The 22,706-nt window shown below is 43.8% G+C and overlaps 1 protein-coding gene across 1 annotated transcript in view; it reads right to left on the bottom strand.

The window, feature by feature from the left end:
- Positions 1 to 1,087: 1,087 nt before the first annotated feature.
- flvcr1 (FLVCR choline and heme transporter 1) overlaps positions 1,088 to 22,706 on the bottom strand; it is a gene marked incomplete at its 5' end in the record, with an annotated part of 22,525 nt that continues 906 nt past the window's right edge. Inside the window, 10 exons of the mRNA XM_083791018.1 lie at positions 1,088 to 4,848; positions 7,057 to 7,124; positions 7,413 to 7,524; positions 8,051 to 8,156; positions 8,682 to 8,792; positions 9,989 to 10,092; positions 14,273 to 14,340; positions 17,536 to 17,676; positions 19,939 to 20,083; positions 22,435 to 22,706. The exon at positions 22,435 to 22,706 is cut by the window's right edge and continues 4 nt beyond it. Of these exons, the coding sequence (XP_083647144.1) occupies positions 4,750 to 4,848; positions 7,057 to 7,124; positions 7,413 to 7,524; positions 8,051 to 8,156; positions 8,682 to 8,792; positions 9,989 to 10,092; positions 14,273 to 14,340; positions 17,536 to 17,676; positions 19,939 to 20,083; positions 22,435 to 22,706 (1,226 nt within the window). The 3' untranslated portion in view covers positions 1,088 to 4,749. The remainder of the gene's footprint in view (positions 4,849 to 7,056; positions 7,125 to 7,412; positions 7,525 to 8,050; positions 8,157 to 8,681; positions 8,793 to 9,988; positions 10,093 to 14,272; positions 14,341 to 17,535; positions 17,677 to 19,938; positions 20,084 to 22,434) is intronic.

The following is a 22,706-nucleotide window of genomic DNA, read 5'->3' on the forward strand; positions in this document are numbered from 1 at the left end:
GTCTGAATACTCTGAATCAATAAATGCATCCAGTATGTCATTAATCCATTAAAATGATAAAATCTGGTTGTGAGCTTGTACAGTAGATCAGCTACTAAAAAATAAAAATGTAGCTAATAAAAAGGGCATTAAATTGTCATCTGGGGACCCCCTGCCCATATTCATGTGGGGGACCCCCCTGGGGTCCCGACCCACAGCTTGAGATTCCCTGCTTAACCCATTCTGAACGGGCACCCATTTTGGTGTTGGCATCATGTTATGCTTTAGCTATTGAAAAATAGCAGATCTACAAGCTCATATCGCGCCACCGAGTGGCGCGATACGAGCTTGTAGGTCTGCTATTTTTGAAAAAATTGAAGAACGACTGACATTTTTTAGAATCTGATCTCAGGTCAGAATTGGTTCATCAGACCAGTGTGTGTCCAGCGAAAACCTCGTATGAATCTGATCTCAGATCAGAATGGGTTAAGACAGGACTGAGTGGTTCAATATGAAGGGGTTCCTACTTCCTAGTATTTGGCTAGTGTAGATGTCGGTGCACTCTTAGTGCTAATATGAGAAATGCCAATGTTGTGCTATTATAGCCTACTACTGTATGCTGTATACTGCAGATTGGGTCATTTACCTTTCTTTGTTAATAATATGAATTAAGGCCCAGGCCGTAGCGTAACGGTCTGGGCACCGGACTGGTAATCCAGTCGCAGTGTGCCGCGGGTTCGACTCCCGGACCCGACACGGCCTTTACTGCATGTCATCCCCCATCTCTCTCCCGTTTCCTGTCAGCCTACTGTCTGTCCCTTCAAAAATCAATAAAAGGCGTAAGCCGCAAAAAAAAATAATAAAAAAAAATAATAATAATATGAATTAATATAAGCTCAAGACCTTTTCTGCCATAACTGGCTGAATATGAACTGGGGATGATACATAGAATAACATAAATCATTTAAATATAGGAGACTACAGTGCTCTCAAAATGGACAAAATAAATTGAGCCTACTCCCGTTATTAAAAGAAGAAAGAAAACAGAAAGTGTTCAGTTCTTCATTTACAAAGGGTTGAAAAAGTAAGAATGCATGAGCTAACACAGTATGCATTTACAGCGGTTTATAAAAAAAAAACACATAAATGGATAAAAAATAAATTATCAACTGAAGGGAAATTAGTTCTGACATACAAACATTTCATCAATCATCATACATAATTATGCACTAGAATTTGGTGCAAATACATCCATACTGGCACACAAACTAATTTAAAAATACATTTAACATTTAACCCTCTCCTCTCTCCATATAAACAATGGACATTCCACTACTAAAATAATAATATTTTGAAGGTTAAATTGGTACTCTTGCTATTTTCTTTTGCAATTTCAAGAGATGGTTAATGCCAAGATACAAGCTTTTATTTGTATTTGTTAACAGACATGCGACTAAAACAGGACTATTTAGAGAACTTGAATGTGTGTCACATTAATACATTTATTCCCAGTTTAGCAACAGAGTTAACAGCTGCCTTACGATACTAAGCTGACATGTGTGCATAGTCCAAACGATTGGACTCAATTGTACTATTTAAGACTGCCATTGAATCGTAGTATTAGCATAGATTATGCCGTATATCGTCTCTGTCGGGTGGAAACCTCATTATGTCCAAAATAGCCTGGCCTAGCCAGCGTGCTTTCTGGTCTAGAGGGGCGGGTCGTGGCTGAGAATATTGGTTCACCGATCTGAGGCTTCTGAGCATGTTGTCTGTATTGTGCAGATGTGCACCATACTAAATTACAGCGGTTCTTCTCAACCTTGACCCCCACAAAATAATAATATGGGAACTGGAATTTGGGGGATCCCCTGGGGCCCGACCCCCAGCTTGGGAATCACTGTTATACGGTATGAACTTATGAATGTAAGAGCATCTCTTACGTTAAGTAGTAGAAAATACGATTGTGCATGTTGTCTGTATTGTGCGCCATACTCTATCAAGAGCACAGAGAATCTGTTTGGTCCTTGTTGTATAGGAGACACGGAAGCCATGAAGAGAAAAGCTACTATTAATTAAATATTTTATTTTAATTAAATACTAAAAGTATTCTTCAATGTTTGTCTGAGTCATCATGACACACCAAAAGTATTTATTTCTATAGGCTACCTAAGATGTTTTAATGCTGGCCACTTGCGTATTAGTAACGGTAGAACTGTCATGAAAACTAAGCCCTATTGACTAATTCACGCAGGCTGCCCTGGGCACAATCATAGCTGCATTAAACACAGCTTGACACCGCAGCATTGATTGCCTTCACCTGGCCTACAGTAGCCTGGTAAACCAAACATTTTCAAGGGGAAGGGTTTACCAGGCTTGGCCTACAGAGCACTGCTTTGTGGACCTTTTGACATTTAAAAGGACAGAAAACATTACTGTTATTTTCCTCTGTGGGGCAGTGTTGTAGAGTGTCAGGTAGATTTGATAGATTGGTAGTACTGGCCATGCACTACCAATGAGCTACACCCTTTAGGAGGAAAGTGAATGGAGATCCTCTCAGTCAATGCAACCACTGTCTTTAGTGTGCATACTTATGGGTGCTGGATTGTTTTTTTGGTGTCATTTCTTTATGCTAGATACAGGTGAGATTCTTGTTTTTTTCCCTCCACTTTAGCACCGACACTTGTATAATAAGACAATTCATGTTTTAATCTACTTCTAACTAGCAAATTTTCTGTTATATTACATAAATAAACATATAAAACATACTTTTATGACGGTAGAGAACAATGTGAATATGGTGTTTCCAAAATGTCTTGCATGGTGCATGGCAAGTGCAGTCTATCACATTTATGATTAAAAAAATCCTGTTTGAACTAACCAATCTTTACATACTGTATGATAACTTGACACCAAATCTCTACAGATCTGCAGATCTACAATCTCACAAACATGTCACACCGTGAGGTGTGCGTTGAGGTGCCATTTTCACTGAATGTTGACCAAGTTAATATCATACTGCAGAGGTTCTCAAAGTGGGGTCTATGGGCCCTCAGGGTTCCTTGAGGGGGTTCTAAATGGACCCTTACACGCCTGTAACTCTGCGTGTATAAATGTTGATGATCAAATTTTACCATCCATATCACTTCCAGATGTGGTCAGACAGAGTATACACGTAACGGCTTCATAAACCAACCACAGAACACGAAAGGAAATTAAATATATGTGCATCTAAGTGCAAGTGGCAGTCTGCTCAGAGAGTAAGTTAAAACTAATTGGGGTATAACTTAAGAAGGGGAAAGGGGGGGAAAGAGGATATTCATGATACTTATGTCTAAAAAAAAGTGTAGGGGTTGAGTTAGATTTAAAGACATTTTTAATATTACTGCTGGCTCATCTACACAGTCAAATCACGAGTGTTAATTTAAGTCAATATTGCACAAATTGAGTATTTTCCTGTGTAGACACGCTTGAGAAGAAGACTCTTGTCATGAAGATTGAAGAGTTCACTTCTACCTCCCTTACTCAGCTTATTACTTATTTTCATGAAGGGTCATTCATGGATCTCAGGGACGTTTTGTGAAACCAGTTGTCAGGCCAACATTGCTCTGAGTAGCCTATAGCAGGGGTACTCAACTGGCGGACCGCGGTCCACGACTGGACCGCGGACCACCTCTTTGCGGACCACCCAAAAAAAAAAAAAGTTAATAATATAAATAACATCAGATGGTACATTTCTCATGTGAAATTGCTGCAAAGGCCCCCAAAATGTCCCCCAAGGGCCCCCAAAATTCTGGCGCGTGCTATGCGCGCGCACAGTGTGGCCTGCCAGGGCGTATAACTCCCGGCCTGATTTGGAGTTCCACTCCGGGCCTGCACTCTGCACCCCATTATTGGTTGGGGGAAGGCGATCTGATTTGTATAAGCTTGGCTTGACCATACTAAACGGGCATAGAGCCCCGCTCTCCGATGGACGCCGCGCATGGGACCGGACCTCGGTCTTATTCAAAAAAATATTTGTGGACCTTCATCATTTCTAGTTGAGGACCCCTGGCCTATAGTGTTGATTTTGACAGCAATTTTTTATTTTCGTTTGATTTAGTCATAATTTTATGAATAAAATGTGATTTAGTTTTAGACATTTTAGTTTTCAAATACTAAAGGAACGTTGATAATGTCTACAGGAAGTTGATATTTCGAATTAAAAGTTAAGCAAAAGAGCAGACAAAAGGCTTTTGTAATTGGCAAAATATGTCTTGCTCCTATACCAAAGTGTAATTATGATTTAACCTCAATACAGATACAAGTGCAGTGGAGCCATTTCTCTTATTTGTTTCACTGTGCTTCTGTACTTTGCTAACAAACCAAACTCCTGATGCAACCAACCAAGCCATGTTCATTTGAGAAGAATTGTCTTCCATCTCCGCGGGTGTTTGGGAACATGTGCACTGAACCCTTATACCACAGGAGGTATAAGTCAGCCACAGCCTGTCGGATGAAAGCTTGGAGATACGACCTCTTGTGTGCCTTGCCGTCAGGGGACCTGCTCCACCCGCTTAGAATCCACCCCACACATTGTGACTGTAAAATACTTTTGGTGTGCTTGTGTTAAGAGCTTCCACATATCAGAATGAAGCCCCCAGATGCTTGACATTGTCAAAATCAAGAACCCTTTTGGGGATTTCGCACAGCATGCGTCCCAGGACAGCAGGAAGCGACTTTTTTTCCCCGGTTTGTTTCCTGTGATCCACTCCGTAACATCCTTTGCGCTTACAGAGAGGTCTCACGGGAGAAGCTGAAGGAAGGTTCCAGCTTGACTCCGTTGGTTTCCTTCTCAGAAGGACACTCCACAGGACACTCTGTAGGGAGCTAGGGCAAAGGAGAGAGACAGAGAGAGAGATGAGCACTTCAGGCCAAAAGTATAACTTTCTTTCCAAACAAATTGAACAGGAGTGGAAATTACATGTTGGTTTACCTATGCCAGTGGTTCCCAAAGTGGGGTCCGGGGACCCCTAGGGGTACTTGAGGGAGTTCCAGGGGGTACCTAGCTCAATTAGAGATATTAGGAACCAAATGGACCCTTATGGGTCTAACTCTGAGAGTGTACAAATGGAACCAAATGGACCATAACAGGTCTATTTGGTTTCCGTTACTGTGAGAGTTAAATTAACAGTGGTTTTACAATATAAATTGGGGTACCAGAGATAGAAATGCCATTAACCCATTTTGGGCGAACCCCTTTTGGTGTTAGCATTATGTTATGCTTTAGCTAGAAGAATAGCAGATCTACAAGCTCATAGCGCGCTACAAGCTTGTAGGTCTGCTATTTTTTTTTATTGAAAATGACTGACATAGAAACATAGCTTTTTCAGAAAACTGTCAGGATGTAGAAAACATTTTTAGAATCTGATCTCAGGTCAAAATGGGTTAAATAGGGGGTCCGTAGCATAATGCGTGTGAAACTGGGGGTCCTTGAAATGAATATGTTTCGGAATCACTGCTAGAGCCGTAAAAACCCTCCCTTATCGGGGGGTAACTACTGTACTAACTGGCATATGTTTTCAAATGGGGGGTCCATGGCCTAATACATGTTGATTTGGGGGTCCTTGACACGAAAAAGTTTGGGAACCACTGACCTATGATACTAGATTACCATTTGATGCATTACCTCGTGAATACAGTGGTTACTGCGAGTTTGTACATCTGCTCTTTTTGAACTTTTTAGAAAAATGGTGAAAGTGTGAGAACTACTGGTTTAGAAGACATTTGTAGAATCTGCCTCGGGTCTTAATCTGTTAATTTACCGGACTCCCTCTCTCTTTGGAGTTTCGCCCGGATTGCCGTAGTTTTGAGGTTGGGTTTAGGCATAGTTTCTGTGAGGGCAAGGGCAAGGGTTAAGTTTAGGGTTAAGGTGAGGTTTATGTATAGTTTTACTGGGGTTAAGTAAGCCACGGTCAACACAAAACAGACTACTGATATAGCCACGCATCAGCAACAGGTAATGGACCATTGGTTGGGATTTTATATATATATTTTTGGGCTTTTTCTGCCTTTATTGGATAGTGTACAGGAAATGGGGAGGAGTTGGGGGGTGACACGCGGCAAAGGTCGTAGGGATCGGGAGTCAAACCCGCGACACGCTGTCAGGCTGGCTTAGCAGCCTAGGTGCCCGGACCACACTACTGCCCGGGCCCAGAATGGGTTAGCTTAAGGACACTTCACAGGGGAGCCATTAAGGACACCCAATACACAGAGGGATGACATGAGATTTAATAATATGCTGGCATTCTTGAAGGGCACTCGGTTGGAAGGGAACCTTGTCTGAGGGGCACCTCTTTCAGGCACTTGGCACTCCCAACCAGACAGAAGCTAGGATATATGGGACAAGAGATTGAACCAATAGTCTAGCCCCTTTGTAGAGAGCTGGACTCCCTATAGCCGAAGAACGGCCAAATCACCATGGTGCACTAAAACATTGTTTTGGCTGATCTGAGTGCGCGGGAGGGTTTGTAGGGTTCAATCCCACGTGCAAGATATGGGGATGCCATAACTTTTGTTGCTTTGAATGCCAGCATCAGATTCTATTCTGTGCGGGCATATTTCCACAGTGCAATGTCGATATTTTAACTTAAGTAAAACATGTGGATACCACTGGCTGCAGGAACTGGCTGAGGTAACATCCTTGTTAGTATGTGTCCATGACACCCTTGTATAGTGAAGTATGTGTCCATGACATTTGGCTGACTGGCTGGCAGGCTATAAGAGCGGAGTGCTGAGAGCACCCCTGGAGCATGTCCAGTACGCATTGTTTTCATTGATCTTTTCACTCCACTATCCAAACAACACTCAGTCTCGATGAGCTACTGAAAGTAGAATGGCTAATGCTCACAGAAAGCGGGTTTAATTACTGGTTGAGTGCTCTCACCATTTTGTCTTGCTTTGCTGTTCTTTGACGCTTACACACAGCAAACTGAAGGTCAGACTAGGCCTCGCCTATTACTTTCATGAGCGCTACTCCAACAGGGATGTGTGTGTAGTGTGTGCGTGCGTGCATGCGTGCGTGTGTGTGTGCGGGCTTGCCTTCAAGTGATTGCTCTCTGCTCCCATGTTGACGTTGTTTCTTTTCAGTTCCGATTTGATCAAGGCTGAAACATACAAAACATACAGCACGGCAATGTGAGTGAAACTAAATGGAATTTTAGTCAAGATTATGACTTGATGATTAAACTAAATCCAAGTCAACACTGATGACATGTCATGTGTTCTGGTTCCACAGGCATTCTAAGGCTGTAAACGTTTGTTTTTATGCTGACATTACGCTGAAATGTTGAGGTCAAACAGTTATACACCAATGTTTTTTTTTGTTATGAAATATTTTCCATCAACTAACTCAAAATTTGTCGTCAAAATCAACACTGCCCCCCAACCCGTACCTGTGAGTATTATTCCCACGAATATCCAGGAACACAGGAAGAGGTTTCCAGCCAAAGGTCTGTAGTCTGTCGTCAGCCTTCCCTGGATCAGTGTGAAAATGATCCCAAACAGCTGGGTGCACGCACACGCACACGCACACACACACACACACACACACACACACACACACACGTGTAAGAATGGGTATGAACCATAGAGCAATAGTGTGTATGTCATTCAAAATGTTTTCTTCCCCGTAAATGACCGCCCTAATTGATCATACTGTAGCGTCACACTGTACAAGTATAAAAAGTAGCCAGTGTCCCTTTATTCCTATATGGAGTTCTGTGTCAGCCCTGCCCAAATATGGAGTGTTGGGATGTCAGAACAGGCCAGCTTATGGAGTTCTGTGTCAGGCATGCCCAATATGGAGTGTTGTGGCCAGCTTCATATATGGAATTTATGGATATAATGGCAGAGGCCTTTTTGGGGCGGCCATAGGCACCCTGTGGTGGTGTGGAACACGTGTGTCGAATTTGAAGTCGCTGGGGCTAATGGTTCTCGAGTTACGTGGATTACAGACGTAAACACAGAGACTTGGTGCATTTTATGGTTAAAATGAATTGTGACGGGTCAAAAGTCACACAGGTGCGGTTACCTGGGCGAAGGCATTGAGGAGACCTGAGGAGGTTCCTTCAGACTCTGGGTAGGTGATCTCCACTCCAAACTCGAAGCCCAGAGGGAGGTAGCCAGTCATGAAGAACCTGCAACACGCCATGATGTTTGTGTTAGTTGGCAACTTTTTCAAGTCAAAGAACACCCAAATTTATATATATTTGGCCACTGACCCCCTCTGAAAAGGTTTGGTACCAGGGACCCCCAAACGTATTCTAAATTATCCAAACATTTTCAATATTTCTCAAAAATAGCAGATATACTGTAAGCTTGCAGCGACATTGCAACCGTAAACTGCCACTGCAGCTGTTGTTTGAACATATTACAAGCACTACTGTACAACATTCTCCCTGACATTAACTGAGTCTGTGTTTAACCTAAAATGTTTTACACTGGGCTCAGAGTATAGGAAGTGTGAGAATCTGAGCAGATTACATTTCTTGGGTCCTTTTTGTGGGGCCTTTACACTTATGTTAGTAACCTCACACCAGAAATGTTGTACATTACATGTCTTATGCCAATGGAAGCAAGATGTTCCACAATAAAACTACAGCTCTGAACTAAGGATACAGTCCTACTCACAGACAGTTTGGTTTGTAAGAGGTCAGTCTTACCCAAGCGCTCCGGCAGTGGCAAAGACCAGGTAGATGTTGTCCAGGTCCAGGGTGAAGGTGAACACCAGCATGCCCAGAAAGGACAAGATGTACACCAGCAGAGTGGTCATCCTGTGGAGCAGACCCAGAACACAGGCTTAGTAAAAGCAAAGGGCAAAATAAATAGACTTGTTAGTGTTTGAAAAGGCATAGAAGGATTAATCCTTCTATTCCAAGGTCAGTTGTTGGGGGGGGGGGGGGGGGGGGGAATTAAAAAACTTCAGTGCACTGTGCCTACACATGTAGGCACAGTGCAAGGAATAAATGCATTCGCCATGTATCCGAAGGAAGTCTGATCCAATCACTTTTAGATTTCTCCAGTTTAATCCTGAGTTTAAGTTTTGTTGTGTTCAAGATCTGATTTTAGGCATGTTTAAGCCTCCAGGAAAATCCGTGTTGAGGTTCTTAATCCACTGTTTTTCATTAAAACGTCTTTGTCCTACTGTCCAGTTGGGGTTGTGTTGAATGTTGCACAAACCTTGTGGTTGTCTTTTTTCCATTGTTAATATTGTATCTGTGTTGTCCCAGCCTTGTACCTATTGTTTTACCCGTTTCTCTGACATATTGTAAACCACATTTTTCACATGTCATTAAGTAAATGCAGTTGCTGGTTCTGGCTGTTATTTGTTGTTTAATCTCTAACACGCGTTTTGTAGTTCTATTTTTGACTAATTGTTTGGGTTTGAAGTATTCTGGTCCCTGGCGTGCTGGTGTGTTGATTTCTTTTAGCTTGCTGTGTACTAGATAATCTTTAAGCTTTTTGTTTTTTCTGTAGGCCGATATAATTTTATAATCTTTTAGAAGATCATCCGTTCGGTTCTCAAAATTCATTTTTATTCTGTTGTTGGCTAGTGTGCTCTGTGTTGAATAACTGGTTATCAGGGCCAATTTAGGGCCTGGATCCCGCACTCTTATTTCTAAGAAGGTATTTTGGGCTTTCCAGAGGAATGTCCTAGTGTATATAAGGTATATAAGATAACGTGTAATGACTTTTAAGACCTTTGTAATGCCTCACAATACGAGGCATTGGGAGCTTGTAGTTCGGCTATTTTCCCAATGTTTATCTGAGGAACTGAGTCAATTTGAAGTGATTATCGGGCCTGAAAGGTTTGAGAACCCTTGTGTTAGGCAACCTAACAGTATGCAACTAAAACCATGTGTGCACTAAGTTGTAGGTGTGCAATGTGCATAGAAGTGAGTGTCTGTTCAAGAGTCATGTGTGTGCGCGTGCGTGCGTATCCGTGTGTGTGTGTGTGTGTGTTATGTACTTGTATGTCTTGGTGTAGTCCAGCCATAGGCCACAGATAATGGAGCCCACCATCCCGGCTACCACCAGAGTCAGTCCGATTCGGCCTGCGTTCAACTCCTGGTTCTGTGGACAGAGGAGACAAAGTCAGTCCAATGAAAATAGGCGTACAGTATGTACAGTATACGGGGTTAGAGTGCTCACGTGGCCTATAATTATTTTGGGCTTGTTTCCATAGACCTTGTTCCTCTTGTTCCTCCTCTTAAAATCTGGCAAACACTGACCTCGACACAGACTGGGACGGGCTGGGGGAGGAACCATGTGACCTTCTGATTCCCAGGTGGCTTCTCTACCCGCACTCAAGTGTGTGTGTGTGTGTGTGTGTGTGTGTGTGTGTGTGTGTGTGTGTGTGTGTGCTCACTCATATGGTTATGCTTATAGACCCTTTATCAGACGACGTCACACTGATAAGAACCAGTAATGTGCACGCAGGCCGGCACCAAAAGAACCCCCACCGCCCATAAGATGCAGCAGCACTCCCGTGTAAAAATCCCATCAAACTTTCAGATGCTGCTGTTCTTCTCCCAGTGTGGAGGAAGAATGCTTAGGATTTTTACCGTGATCTCTCGTTCTTGAAACATATAATCCTTGGCTTCAGTTGTGTGTGAACAATAATAGCAATTCAAAGCAGAGAATGGCCGAGAATAGCAGACCTGTAGAATGGTCGCATCCACGACGCGGTAGTGAGCTTGAGAGGTTGAATGGACTGAAACCAGCGCTCCCCAAAACAACAGGTTTTGGGATCTGTTGGGAATTGAGGTCTATTTATTTATTTGTTCATAAATTAATGCCCTACTTGATCACACTACAACGTCGCACACAATCGAATCTCTCAAGAAGAGAGTCCGAGCTGTGCTACTGAATCTGTCGGCAGGGGCATTCGGAATGTGTGAACTTTGGGGATTAAATGTGGAATGAAAACATGAGCGCCCCAAAGGAAGACAAGGACTGAGGGCGGACCAAACGGACCCCCTCCCACCTGTTTTTCTTTTTGTTTTGCAGATGGGTTCCCACAGATTGCACAAAACATCAAAAGTAGCAGATCCACAAGCTCGAAACGTATAGCTGCTCAGAGTGGGGGTGCACATCAGGCGGTCTGTGTGCTGCGCTGTGCACCGTAGGAAAACTGCTTTGCTGGTGCCTATATGGTGTCTCAGTGTGATTGCTGGCTCATGTTGCACAACCTCTAGATTTTCATTCTTCTGGTACAGTGTGAACCCAGAGCCCCGCATCAGCAGTAGCGATAACGGCACAGTACAGTACAGTATGTGTGGGAACATTCACAGGGCTGACGGCCAGCTTTTGCTCTTGTAAACTCTCATATCTATCCATAAAGAAGCCATATGTCAGAACACATAGGGTCAACTTATGGAAGGGTATGTCAAGCCAAGTCACATGTCGCTGCGTGCGTGCGTGCGTGTTTTCAGGGATTTACTGTACAGAGGCCCGGTGAGGGAGGGACTGCTAAAGTCGTCTGACATTTTAACTGGAAGAGATAGAGCAGTAGTTCACCCTGTGGGTCGGGACCCTCAGCGGGGTCCCCAAATGATTTTGGTGTGGCCCAGATGATTAGCTTAATATACAACATTGTTTTCTCACTTTTAACACATCGTCTGCTGAAAACATTTTTGTGGCTTTCGCCTTTATTTTATATTTTTTATGGAGGGACAGACAGTAGGCTGACAGGAAATGGGGAGAGAGATGGGGGGTGACATGCAGTAAAGGCTGTCGGGATTGGGAGTCGAACCCGCGACACACTGCCAGACTGGATTACCAGCAAAGGTGTCTGGACCGCTGAGCCACGGCCAAGGCCCATATATCCGTTTTTAACACAATCAGCGCCAGGATTTTTTTCAAAATAGAAGCTCGGGGTGCCAGGAAGATATGGCCGCTTTTACTCTGTAAAGCCAACGATATGTAAATGCGGAAATACTCAATGATTGACACTTACTATACTATGTACTATAGACAGAGCACGATAGATAAAGTCAGAAACGGAGGAAGAGTCAACGATAAAACTCATATTCGCATGTCTGCAATCTGTGTATGAGACAAACAGAAAGACAGATGTCTGTAATCTGTGTATGAGACAAACAGAAAGACAGATGTCTGTAATCTGTGTATGAGACAAACAGAAAGACAGATGTCTGTAATCTGTGTATGAGACAAACAGAAAGACAGATGTCTGTAATCTGTGTATGAGACAAACAGAAAGACACATGTCTGTAATCTGTGTATGAGACAAACAGAAAGACACATGTCTGTAATCTGTGTATGAGACAAACAGAAAGACACATGTCTGTAATCTGTGTATGAGACAAACAGAAAGCCAGATGTCTGTAATCTGTGTATGAGACAAACAGAAAGACAGATGCAAACAGATTGTGTGTTTCCGGACGGTTTAGAACAGTGTTTTTTTTTTTTTAGCTCAAGACGTTTTCCCTGGACCCAAACTAGTGGAAAATAGCAGATCTACAAATTCACAACGTGAAAATGTTTTGGAATAATGATAATTAAAAACAAAATGTAGGAAATAAAAAATAAATAAAAAAATTAATAAGGGACCCATAGACATGGATGACCCTGTGTGTGTGTGTGTGTGTGTGTGTGTGTGTGTGTGTGTGTGTGTGTGTGTCCTAATCCATTCCACACACACAGTGTGCAGGCATGCATGAAAGCAGCTAATGAACTCAGTCACAGACAATGGCCTCATGTCATGTCTCCTCATTGCTTCTGCTTCATCCTCTCATCCCTCCCTTCATCTCTCTCTCTCTCTCTCTCTCTCTCTCTCTCTCTCTCTCTCTCTCTCTCTCTCTCTCTCTCTCTCTCTCTCAGAGGTCATATGTCAGTACACAGACAAATGTGTCCGTGGCAACCACTTGGTCTTGTTCATGGCAAATTCTAGATTTTATTTTTACCCACCATTATAATGTTCTTATTTTGATCATAGACCCAAATACTGAACGTCAAGGTTTTCTTCAGAATATTTATGACACTTATTTACTATGACACTATGGCATAGTAGGAGTCCAACTAGTACGATTGCTTCGCAAATGTTTTATTTGCAAGGACCCCCTTAACTGTCTCTGAGAGGTGTACATGCACATCCCCAAGACAACGACACAAACCTGGGGTGACTGGGCCTTCCCCTCCTTATGGAACTCGCATGAAAGCTTCCCCCACCCTCGCCACGTTTAAAACCACACTCAAATCCACCTTTTCAGACTCGCATTCCCTACCTAATCCAAATCCAAGGGTGTCACAGGGAATCTGAAGGCCCCCCCCCCCCCCCCCCCCCCTTCAGGGGGATGAGCGTGGGGAGGGGACAATGCCTGCGCGCCGAATTTGGCGTTTTATTTTTTGTTCTATTTTTAGCCTATATTACCGGCCAAAATTCCCAAATAGGCATGCTTTGGCTAGGCAAAAATGGCACAGTCACTGGTCAATCAATCTTAAATGGGCCAATAGGCTTTCATATAGGGGAAACAGAGTTGTTGTGGTCAAAAGTGGGGGGGATGAAATCACCTATCTGTGAGAGTGGGGGTGTCGCGATGTACTCACAGTGAATGGTGCCCTTTTCTACCATTTGTTATTAGTTTTTGAGGGGCGCTAGAGACCATGAGTGCAACAGTTGTCAATTCCACCACTGGAAGTGGGTGAAATTGCAATTTACCTGCACAATATTCATTTATTTGACCCTACCTCCCACAAGGTTGCACAGCGCCAGCAAGGTCAGCCTTGCTGCATTAGTCATTATCATGTCACGTTTCTATGTCTCATATCTTATTGTCACGTCATTATGATCCAGCAATGTATATGTTTCCTGTTGTGTAATAAACTTTGTGAACCTTTACTGTCTAGTGTCTAGTGTCTACTGTCTAGTGTCGCGTTATTGTTCTCCCGGGCCCGCTGCCGCAGTCGCCGTACGGAAGGAATACTTCAACCGGATCTTCACACACCACCCAGCCTGCACACACTACCAGTCTGTCAGAACCACACCACCCAGCCTGCACACACTACCTGTCTGATAGAACCAGACAAGGGTCCAATTAGAGATTACAACGCCAGTTATTATTACATCTCCCATAACTCCCCATCTGTCCCAGTCCCCTTGCTTCCCTTTCTCTCTCACTCCCATTATGTCCTGTTTTCTTGCTGCTGAGCGGTCGGTTTTCTAATAGAAGATAACACACACAACACACATACATATAGACATACAGTAGCCTACTGTACACTGTTACTTTACCTGATAGCAAGCCATAATCATCTGGTTGAGCAGAGTCGATACGGAGTAGAATGAGCCAGTCATTATACCTACACACACACACAGAAGGAGAAAACGGTTAATTTCATCCATATAATACTACAACAGTGACACATAAACTAATGAGTTTGCTTAACAATTCCTAAATAGTGGTTCCAAATGGACATGGGGTCACCAATATGTCCGTACAAGGACAACGTGTCTGGACAAAGTTGGTCTTGTCCATTTAAAAAAAAAAATTACACACCATTATAATGCTATTATTTTGACCATAAGACCCAATTACGGAATGTCAAGTCACGTTTTCTTCAGAATGTGTACACGACATTTATTAAATATGATAATATGGTACTAGTGGTTCTCAAATGATTTATTTGAGAATGTACAATTGGAACCAAATGGAGTTACAGGCTTGTTATGGTCATTCAGGGCTAGCTCTTCATGTGTTTCTGGTAATATTATTGTCCACTCATTTTGACAAAGAATGTCCACCACAAGCTAGCATGGAGATGACCCCTGAAATGGACGCTGTACAGGTGTGTAACACAGTGTACAATTGGAACCAAACGGTTCCTAGGGTTCCAACCCTAGTCAATTACACCGCCAGGGGTTGGAGGTTCAACTCCTGTAATTGGTTTATCATATGAAATGTGCTGCCAAAAAACACTGACAGACTGACATGGTCCCATGTGCAGTGTGTCTGTGTTACACTGAATGCTCAGATATAATCTAACTAATGGAACAAATGGCTGCAGGACACAGCAGAGTAGCAGACTCTCCTATCTAGTCAGGAAAAACGCAGTCATAAACAGCGTAACAAAAGAGTGGAAGTGACTGAAAAACGACACAAGAGTGGAAGTGACTGAAAAAAGACACAGTGGGATTCATTTGACAAGGCTTTTAACAGGACTGGAGGATTCCAAAGTAACATTCACAGTGCTCACTGGGGTGAAACAGGGCTGCCTGCTTTCCCCTTTCCTTTTCCTCCTGTGCATCGACTGGACCATGAAACAATTACAAACAACCCACAATAAAAAGACTGGCATCCAATGGAGTCTCACAGAACACCTGGAAGACCTCGACTTCGCGGATGATATTGCACTACTCTCACACACCCACAAACAGATGCAAGAGAAATGCCAACTCCTGGAAACAACAGCAGCCGGATTGGGGCTTAAAATAAACGGACAAAAAACCAAAATAATGCGGATAAACAACAAAAGCACAGACACTGGAAGAGGTCGACAAATTCACATATCTGGTAAGTGTGATAACAGTGGACGATGGGACAGAGGAGCATGTGAAGTCACGAATAGGGAAAGCAAGAGCAACATTCAACATTTTAAATAAGATCTGGAAAACCAAAAACATCTCACTCAATACAAAACTCAAAATCTTCAACTCCAATGTCAAATCCGTACTTCTATACGGATCAGAAACCTGGAGGACCACCAACTACATCACCAATAAACTGCAGACATTCATCAACCACTGCCTAAGACGCATCCTCAGGATCTTCTGGCCAAACCGCATCATCAACCTATGGGAACGCACCAAATAAACAAAATAGAGATACAGCTGATAAGGAGAAAGTGGAGCTGGATTGGTCACACAGTAAGAAAAAATAACACCTGTGTGAACCGAGTGGTGCAACTCCTCTCTCTCTCTCTCTCTCTCTCTCTCTCTCTCTCTCATTAGCAGGCAACAGTGCAGCACTAATACTATCTCTCTCTCTCTCTCTGTTTCTGGCAAACAGCGCCCCTACTGGTGCTCGTGCTCATTAATACATACATAGGTGAACACGGACATTGCTGGTTGTAGGAGTGGTTGCACCACTCAAAACAAAACAGCAATAACTAAACGGGCGCTAACGTGGAACCCATAAGGAAAACGGAGCAGAGGGAGACCCAAAAACACCTGGAGAAGGAGCACGGAGCTAGATGTCAAACAGAATGGACGGACGTGGAAACAGCTGGAGAGGATGGCGCAAGACAGACAAGGGTGGAAGCGACTCATCAATGGCCTATGTTCCGAAAGGAATTCAAAGGCCTAAGTAAGTAAGTAAGGAGGATTCCCAGAGCACCTCGAGGTACTCAGTCATGTGGATATATAAACTGCAGCTGGTAGGTTTGACTTAGTAGTCAAAGGGTGGGTGGTTTGATTCCTAGAACTTGACAGTGTGCAACAGCACTGACAAGCTAAGGGTATGTTTACTTAACTAAAAGCCTATTGTATAATATCTTATTGTAGAAATAGTCTATTACAAGTACAAGTTCACTATTAAAATACTTTATTTTCTCCTTGTGATGTGAAATGCAAGGAATTGTTTCCGTTTTATTGGCATATTCGAAATAAACATGACAAACAAACAAGTGGCAGGTTGGCGGTTGCCTTGTTGGTGGTGTGGGTGGGGCCAACAATTGGCACACCTGGGGACTATATATAGGCCTAACTGAGCCACAGACAAACATTTCGTCCCTCACTGAGAGGTGCTGGTAGAACAACAACTATTCTGTGCCTACAGATCGATGCATTATTTCAAAATCATCATCCATCATTCATCCATGTCATGTCCCTAACCCTCTGTAAACCAAAGACGAATAAACCCGTTACCATCAAACTGCCTGTTCTGTGGCCCTCACATGCTCTCACCGGCATGCAGGTGTAGGAGTGCACATACTGTAACATATAGCCAGCCTCCTTTTACCAGTCACCATATCTTTCAATAATGATAATGTGTTTGTCATTCAAATGACCTTAAGGGTTCATAAAGGTGCACTGGGTTCATTGTATAAAATAAATAGTCACATCAGCAAAATGGTGGTACCGTGCAAGAATCACAATTTAGAATGCCTTCAGCAACAGTATAGCTTCTGCTTCTGCTTGTAGAAGTAGTAGCAGTGGCCCAGGCCGTAGCGTAACGGTCTGGGCACCGGACTGGTAATCCAGTCGCAGTGTGCCGCGGGTTCGACTCCCGGACCCGACACGGCCTTTACTGCATGTCATCCCCCCATCTCTCTCCCGTTTCCTGTCAGCCTACTGTCAAAAATCAATAAAAGGCGTAAGCCGCAAAAGAAATATCTTAAAAAAAAAAAAAAAGAAGTAGTAGCAGTGACGAGAATAGACTAATAGAATATGCCATATACTCGACTCGGAGTAAAACAATAATATATTTTTAAAAATGGCGGGCGCTCAGATTAATTAAATTGGTTACTTTCCACCAGCTGGTTGTGTCCTGTCCTTACCGTAGCTGACGAGCAGCAGCAGGAAGGCCTTGTTCCTGAAGAGGTTGACTATGGACTGTCTGTAGGAGTAGTCCTCCTGAGGGCCGTCTGGCAGCACGGCCTGGGCCTGGCTGGGGGGCAGCGGGGGGCGGTCCCTTATGACTGCACACACACACACACACACACACACACACACACACACACACACACACACACACTATGTTTAGTGCAACTGTGCAAGACTTGAGTGACGTAGGGCGACCATGATGGTGCTTCTTGTAAACAGTGACATTTCTATGCTATTATAATTACATACTACTTTATTGACTTAAAATAGTGCAGACTTGCTCCATAAGTCCTAACAGAAGAACGCCTCAAGGCTCAAGCTGTGGTAGATAAAGTTATTCCTGCATGGACTGGATCCCAGCATGGAGGAAACATAAAGGACCTCAAATGAACGAGCTAACTTAATTTAAGAGACGTCGCAAAACATGAATCGTTCAACAAAAGATACACCATGGGACAGCTGCATGTACGGCCCGGAGTAACACTGCAACTGTGGACGATGGCACATTATTCTGTTCTTAATAAATGTTGTTGAATCTTGAAACTCTGTCATTCATTTGCCATGGTTCACATGACGCTTGTAGGGCTTTATTTCACCATAACTACTTATTAAAGGCCTACTTATTAAAGCACAGCTATGTTATATTTGTGCATAATGTCTATGTTAATTCTACACAGTACACAGCCTGGTGAGCTGCAGATCAGCTATTTTCGATGAACAGATTAACGATTAATTAAAAAAAAACAGATCTACAGATAGGCCAATTGTATATTCTTGAATCATAGCATATGTGTTATCATAGGCAAATGGGCAATCAAATACATTACTGTACATTCTCAACAGCCCAGACAGTTGAAAAGTATTGACGCTTTTCTGTTTTGCACTAGTCTGTGGATGTGAATCAGCAGTTTGATCACCCACCCGCAGATGTCAAATAAACATGGGGCATGAATGATTTCCGCAGATGTTTCGCTATGGAAGCAATTAAATGTTGCCTAGAATAGCTCGTTCCTTCAATGAGGTAGGCTACTGCTGCATCAGTTGTAGCCTGAAAGGTCAGTAGCTGACAAAATCATCTTGACATTCTGTGTGTCCATAATGTCCCCGAGATAACGCTCTCTTCCTCATAGCTTGTCCTTGTCCTTGAGCGCAAGCCTCGTCTTTCCATTAGTTTTCCGTTCAATCTTGAGTCTGCAAATGAGTATGTTTACAAACGCAAAGAGACCACAGAGGGGGGGGGCTCTCTATGACGAAACGTTGCTGGAAACTATAACCTAGCTCTGAGATGGTATGTGGAAGTGGTTGGTATTTAATGTCCTTGGTCATAATACATACGCACGCAATAAAGATTGATATTGAGGACGTATTCGGTCAAAACATATTGTGATATTTGATTTTGTCCAAATGGCCCAGCCATACAGTATACTCCCCATACTCAGCCAGGACAGATGCAAACTGTATGTGAAAAAGGAATAAGATTTCCCAGGCCATAGCCTTCAATTCATGGGAAGTTGGATGTGGACACACCTGGTATACGTTTCTCAATGTGTGTGCAATGCATGCACACATGCAGGTGCACACACATGAACATGCATGCACGCACACACAACTTTCTTTCTTTTCTTGTCTACGAAGGTATGCCTGTTCTTAACCTGAACTGATGGCAGATGGCTATACGCTTACTGTGTGTGTGTGTGTGTGTGTGTGTGTGTGTGTGTGTGTGTGTGTGTGTGTGTGTGTGTGTGTGTGTGTGTGTGTGTGTGTGTGTGTGTGTGTGTGTGTGTGTGTGTGTGTGTGTGTGTGTGTGTGTGTGTGTGTGTGTGTGTGTGTGTGTGTGTGTGTGTGTGTGTGTGTGTGTGTGTGTGTGTGTGTGTGTGTGTGTGTGTGTGTGTGTGTGTGTGTGTGAGATTGAGGAGAAAACGAGAGGCGTAAAACATATGTCTGTCTGGTGGAAACCTCATATGTTACTTATCAGCATTCAAATTCAAAAACGGCAAAAGTGGTTTTGAGCTTGTAGATCTGCTACTTTTGATGCTTTCTTGTAACACTGTAGAGTCAAAGTAGGGCGTTAATTCATGAAAACAAAGAGTTAAGACATTTCTGCCTGGCAGCGCCGAAATGGCGATGCTTTTATTATACATTATCCAAAGCCTTTCTGCCCCATCACACACACACACACACACACACACACACACGTTTTTAATGTATTTGCCACTGTTGTCCTGCATTTTTGCGATGAAGATAATTGTGTGTTAGTGTTGTTGCTGTTTGTTGTTACTGTTGTTTATGAGACCGAAGACAAAAGCCAGGAGTGGCCAAAGCAGCCTCCCCACAGACAGACAGACAGACATACGTACCTATCACAGTGAGTAAGAGGAGGACAGTGGAGATGATGGCAGTGCCGTAGAACATGACACTGATGTTGCTTCCCATCAGGTCCAGGTCCCCTGGAGTGTTGGGGACCAGCACTGGAGGCAACAGGAAACCTATAGCGCACCCCAGCTAGATACACACACACACACACACACACACACACACACGTAGTAGACAAGAGGTATGAAAGCACAATTGAGCTATCATATCCAGCTATAACACATACAGCATTGGATCAGGGCTCGACAGTGCGACTAGGTACTCGCATTTGCGACTAAAAATATCACTGTGCGAGTTGTAAAATTAAATTTGCCGCACAGGTGCGACTACAGGATTTGACCATTCAATCGTGATAAAGAGAAGTCTCTGTCTACAGCAAGTGCACATTCTATAGTCGCGGTTCTATACCTAAATCTATATTTCTGAACGGCGGTGTCGTTCGCCAAAAAGAGCAGAGCTACAAGCTAACAACGTGTCGAGGCTCAATGCGGCGTTCATTTGGAGATCTGTCCCCTTTGCTCCCACCGCCCCGCCCCTCCCTGTCTTGCTGCTCAGTTCTCTTCCCCGTCAGCACTGAGCAGCGGAGCGAACGCAGCAGGGTAGCACAGAAGACAGAAGGAGTTGCTAGGACCCCGACACGTTGAATACTAAATTTATTTAGAAAGTTTGTAATGTTAAAACATCACTTGATATAACTTTTAACCAAACGTGGGTGAAACAGCGTGCAGCCGCGCACGTAAAGAGTGCACGTGCACACGCACATGGAGTAGACTGATTGATTGGTATACCAAAACAACCCTTGCTTAGCACCTCGCTAAAAGCGTGTGCGCAGCGCAATACGAATGACCGACCTGGCTGGATATATTATTAGTCAGTGGCTAGCTCAGGTCCATAACTCTAAATGCAACGCATTAGACTAGAGCTATGGACCAGAGCTAGTCAGTGGCCTCACTGGCCTGCATAACGAGCAACGTAAAAAAGGCAAAGATCTCCCCCACCACCTCCTTCCACCACGCCGAGGTGTAGCCTATATGTCCGATGTTCTGTCTGAACTGAAGCAGTCAGAGCCAAGGAGAATGTTACAATACTAATTCACCATTGAGTAGCCTCTGCACTGTCTAAATGTCACACTCACATGATGGAACGGCAAGATAAAAACGGATAGTCTGTCTGTCCATCCATTCATAAAATGAATTGACTATCTATATCTATCTGCAATTCTGCATACCAAACTAATAGTCTATCAGTATAAAAACAAATTGATTATATAGATTATATAAAAAATAATATGATATCCAGATGAATATCAATATTGTGATCATTTCTGAAAATATATTGTGATATAATATTTTGTCATATTGCCTGCCCCTACCTCATATCACTTTATTAAAGAAAAATCACACCTGTGTGAAGTGAGGGGCACTCTTATCATCATACATCATGGTTTAATTTACGTCATAATTATTGGAATTTTGACCTAATTTCTCCGTTCATTGTCAATGGAAAATATTGAGACGTGTGGGGACTAAAGCTGTATATAGGAGGGGCTAGCGCCCCTCAAAAACACATTATTTGATAACTTTTCATCGTGCTCCTAAAATAATTTGTGTGCTACTAGATTTTTCAACTTAGGCGCACACGTGCTACTTGGAAAAATGCTAAGCGTCGAGCCCTGCATTGGATAATCTAATGAATGTGTGAAGTGATCTCTCTCTCCAACACGTGCACCCAGTGCATGTACTGTAAGTGGAGGAGCAGGACAGTTATAGCCTGCAGAAGAGTCTTCTGACCTATTGACCCTCAAGAATGGTCAGTATGGTATACTGACTGAGTCTGATCTGATGTGTTTGTAGGTTTATTTTGTCTGGTTGTTTGAATTGTCTGTTAAATATTTTGTCTAAATGCATGCGGACCCCCTTGAAAACGAGATGGTTTATGATACCTCAAGGGGTTTATTCCCCAAAACAAATTGCATAATGCAAATTCCATGGAAGCGGAGATTGAACCCGGGCCTCCCACTTGCCAGACCAACGCGCAACCTGTCGTGCCAATAGGGCTGAGCCCGATTGGCAGGGCTGTTGCGGGCTGGGTCTTGGCTGGGGGCTACAATCACCCCCCAGCCTTTGAAGCGCGTCCTTGCGCTTCTCACTTCACACCGCCGACTGCCGCACACAATGTCCCTCATGCGAGGATATCACGCTCCACGTCCTGCCGACTACGCCAGATTGTAGCATTGCGCGGAAGCGGGGATTGAACCCGGGCCTCCCACTCGCCAGACCAACGCGCAACCTGTCGTGTGGTAACTATACTCAAAAACTGTACTGAAGTACAATTTTGAGGTAGACCTTCTTTAAACTTTGGATATTTGAAAATAGCCAGAGCCACTGCCGCCCCTTTTTCCACCAGTGACAATGTGCCTGTCTGTCAGTCACCTCCATAAACACAAACAACCGTCAGAATTGTATCATCATTAGTAGTACCTGATTCCCGAGCACGGCCGTGGCGCACGCCGTCGACACCTCCTTGGGTCCGAACCACACGGAGGCGACGCGTGACGGCAGGCCGAGGATGAACACCTGCGCCATGGAGCAGACCACCTGCGCCGCCATGGTGACGGCGAAGCGGTCCGGCGCCACGCTGGCGCACTTGAGCCAGGCGCCCAGGCAGTTGAGGCCGGCGCCCAGCACCGCCGTCAGCCGCAGGCCCCGGCAGTCCAGCAGCCACGTGGCCGGGAAGATGAGCGGGATGTAGG

Source organism: Protomyctophum parallelum (genome assembly GCF_964188405.1).
Source record: "Protomyctophum parallelum genome assembly, chromosome: 19".
NCBI classification, from domain to species: Eukaryota; Metazoa; Chordata; class Actinopteri; order Myctophiformes; family Myctophidae; genus Protomyctophum; species Protomyctophum parallelum.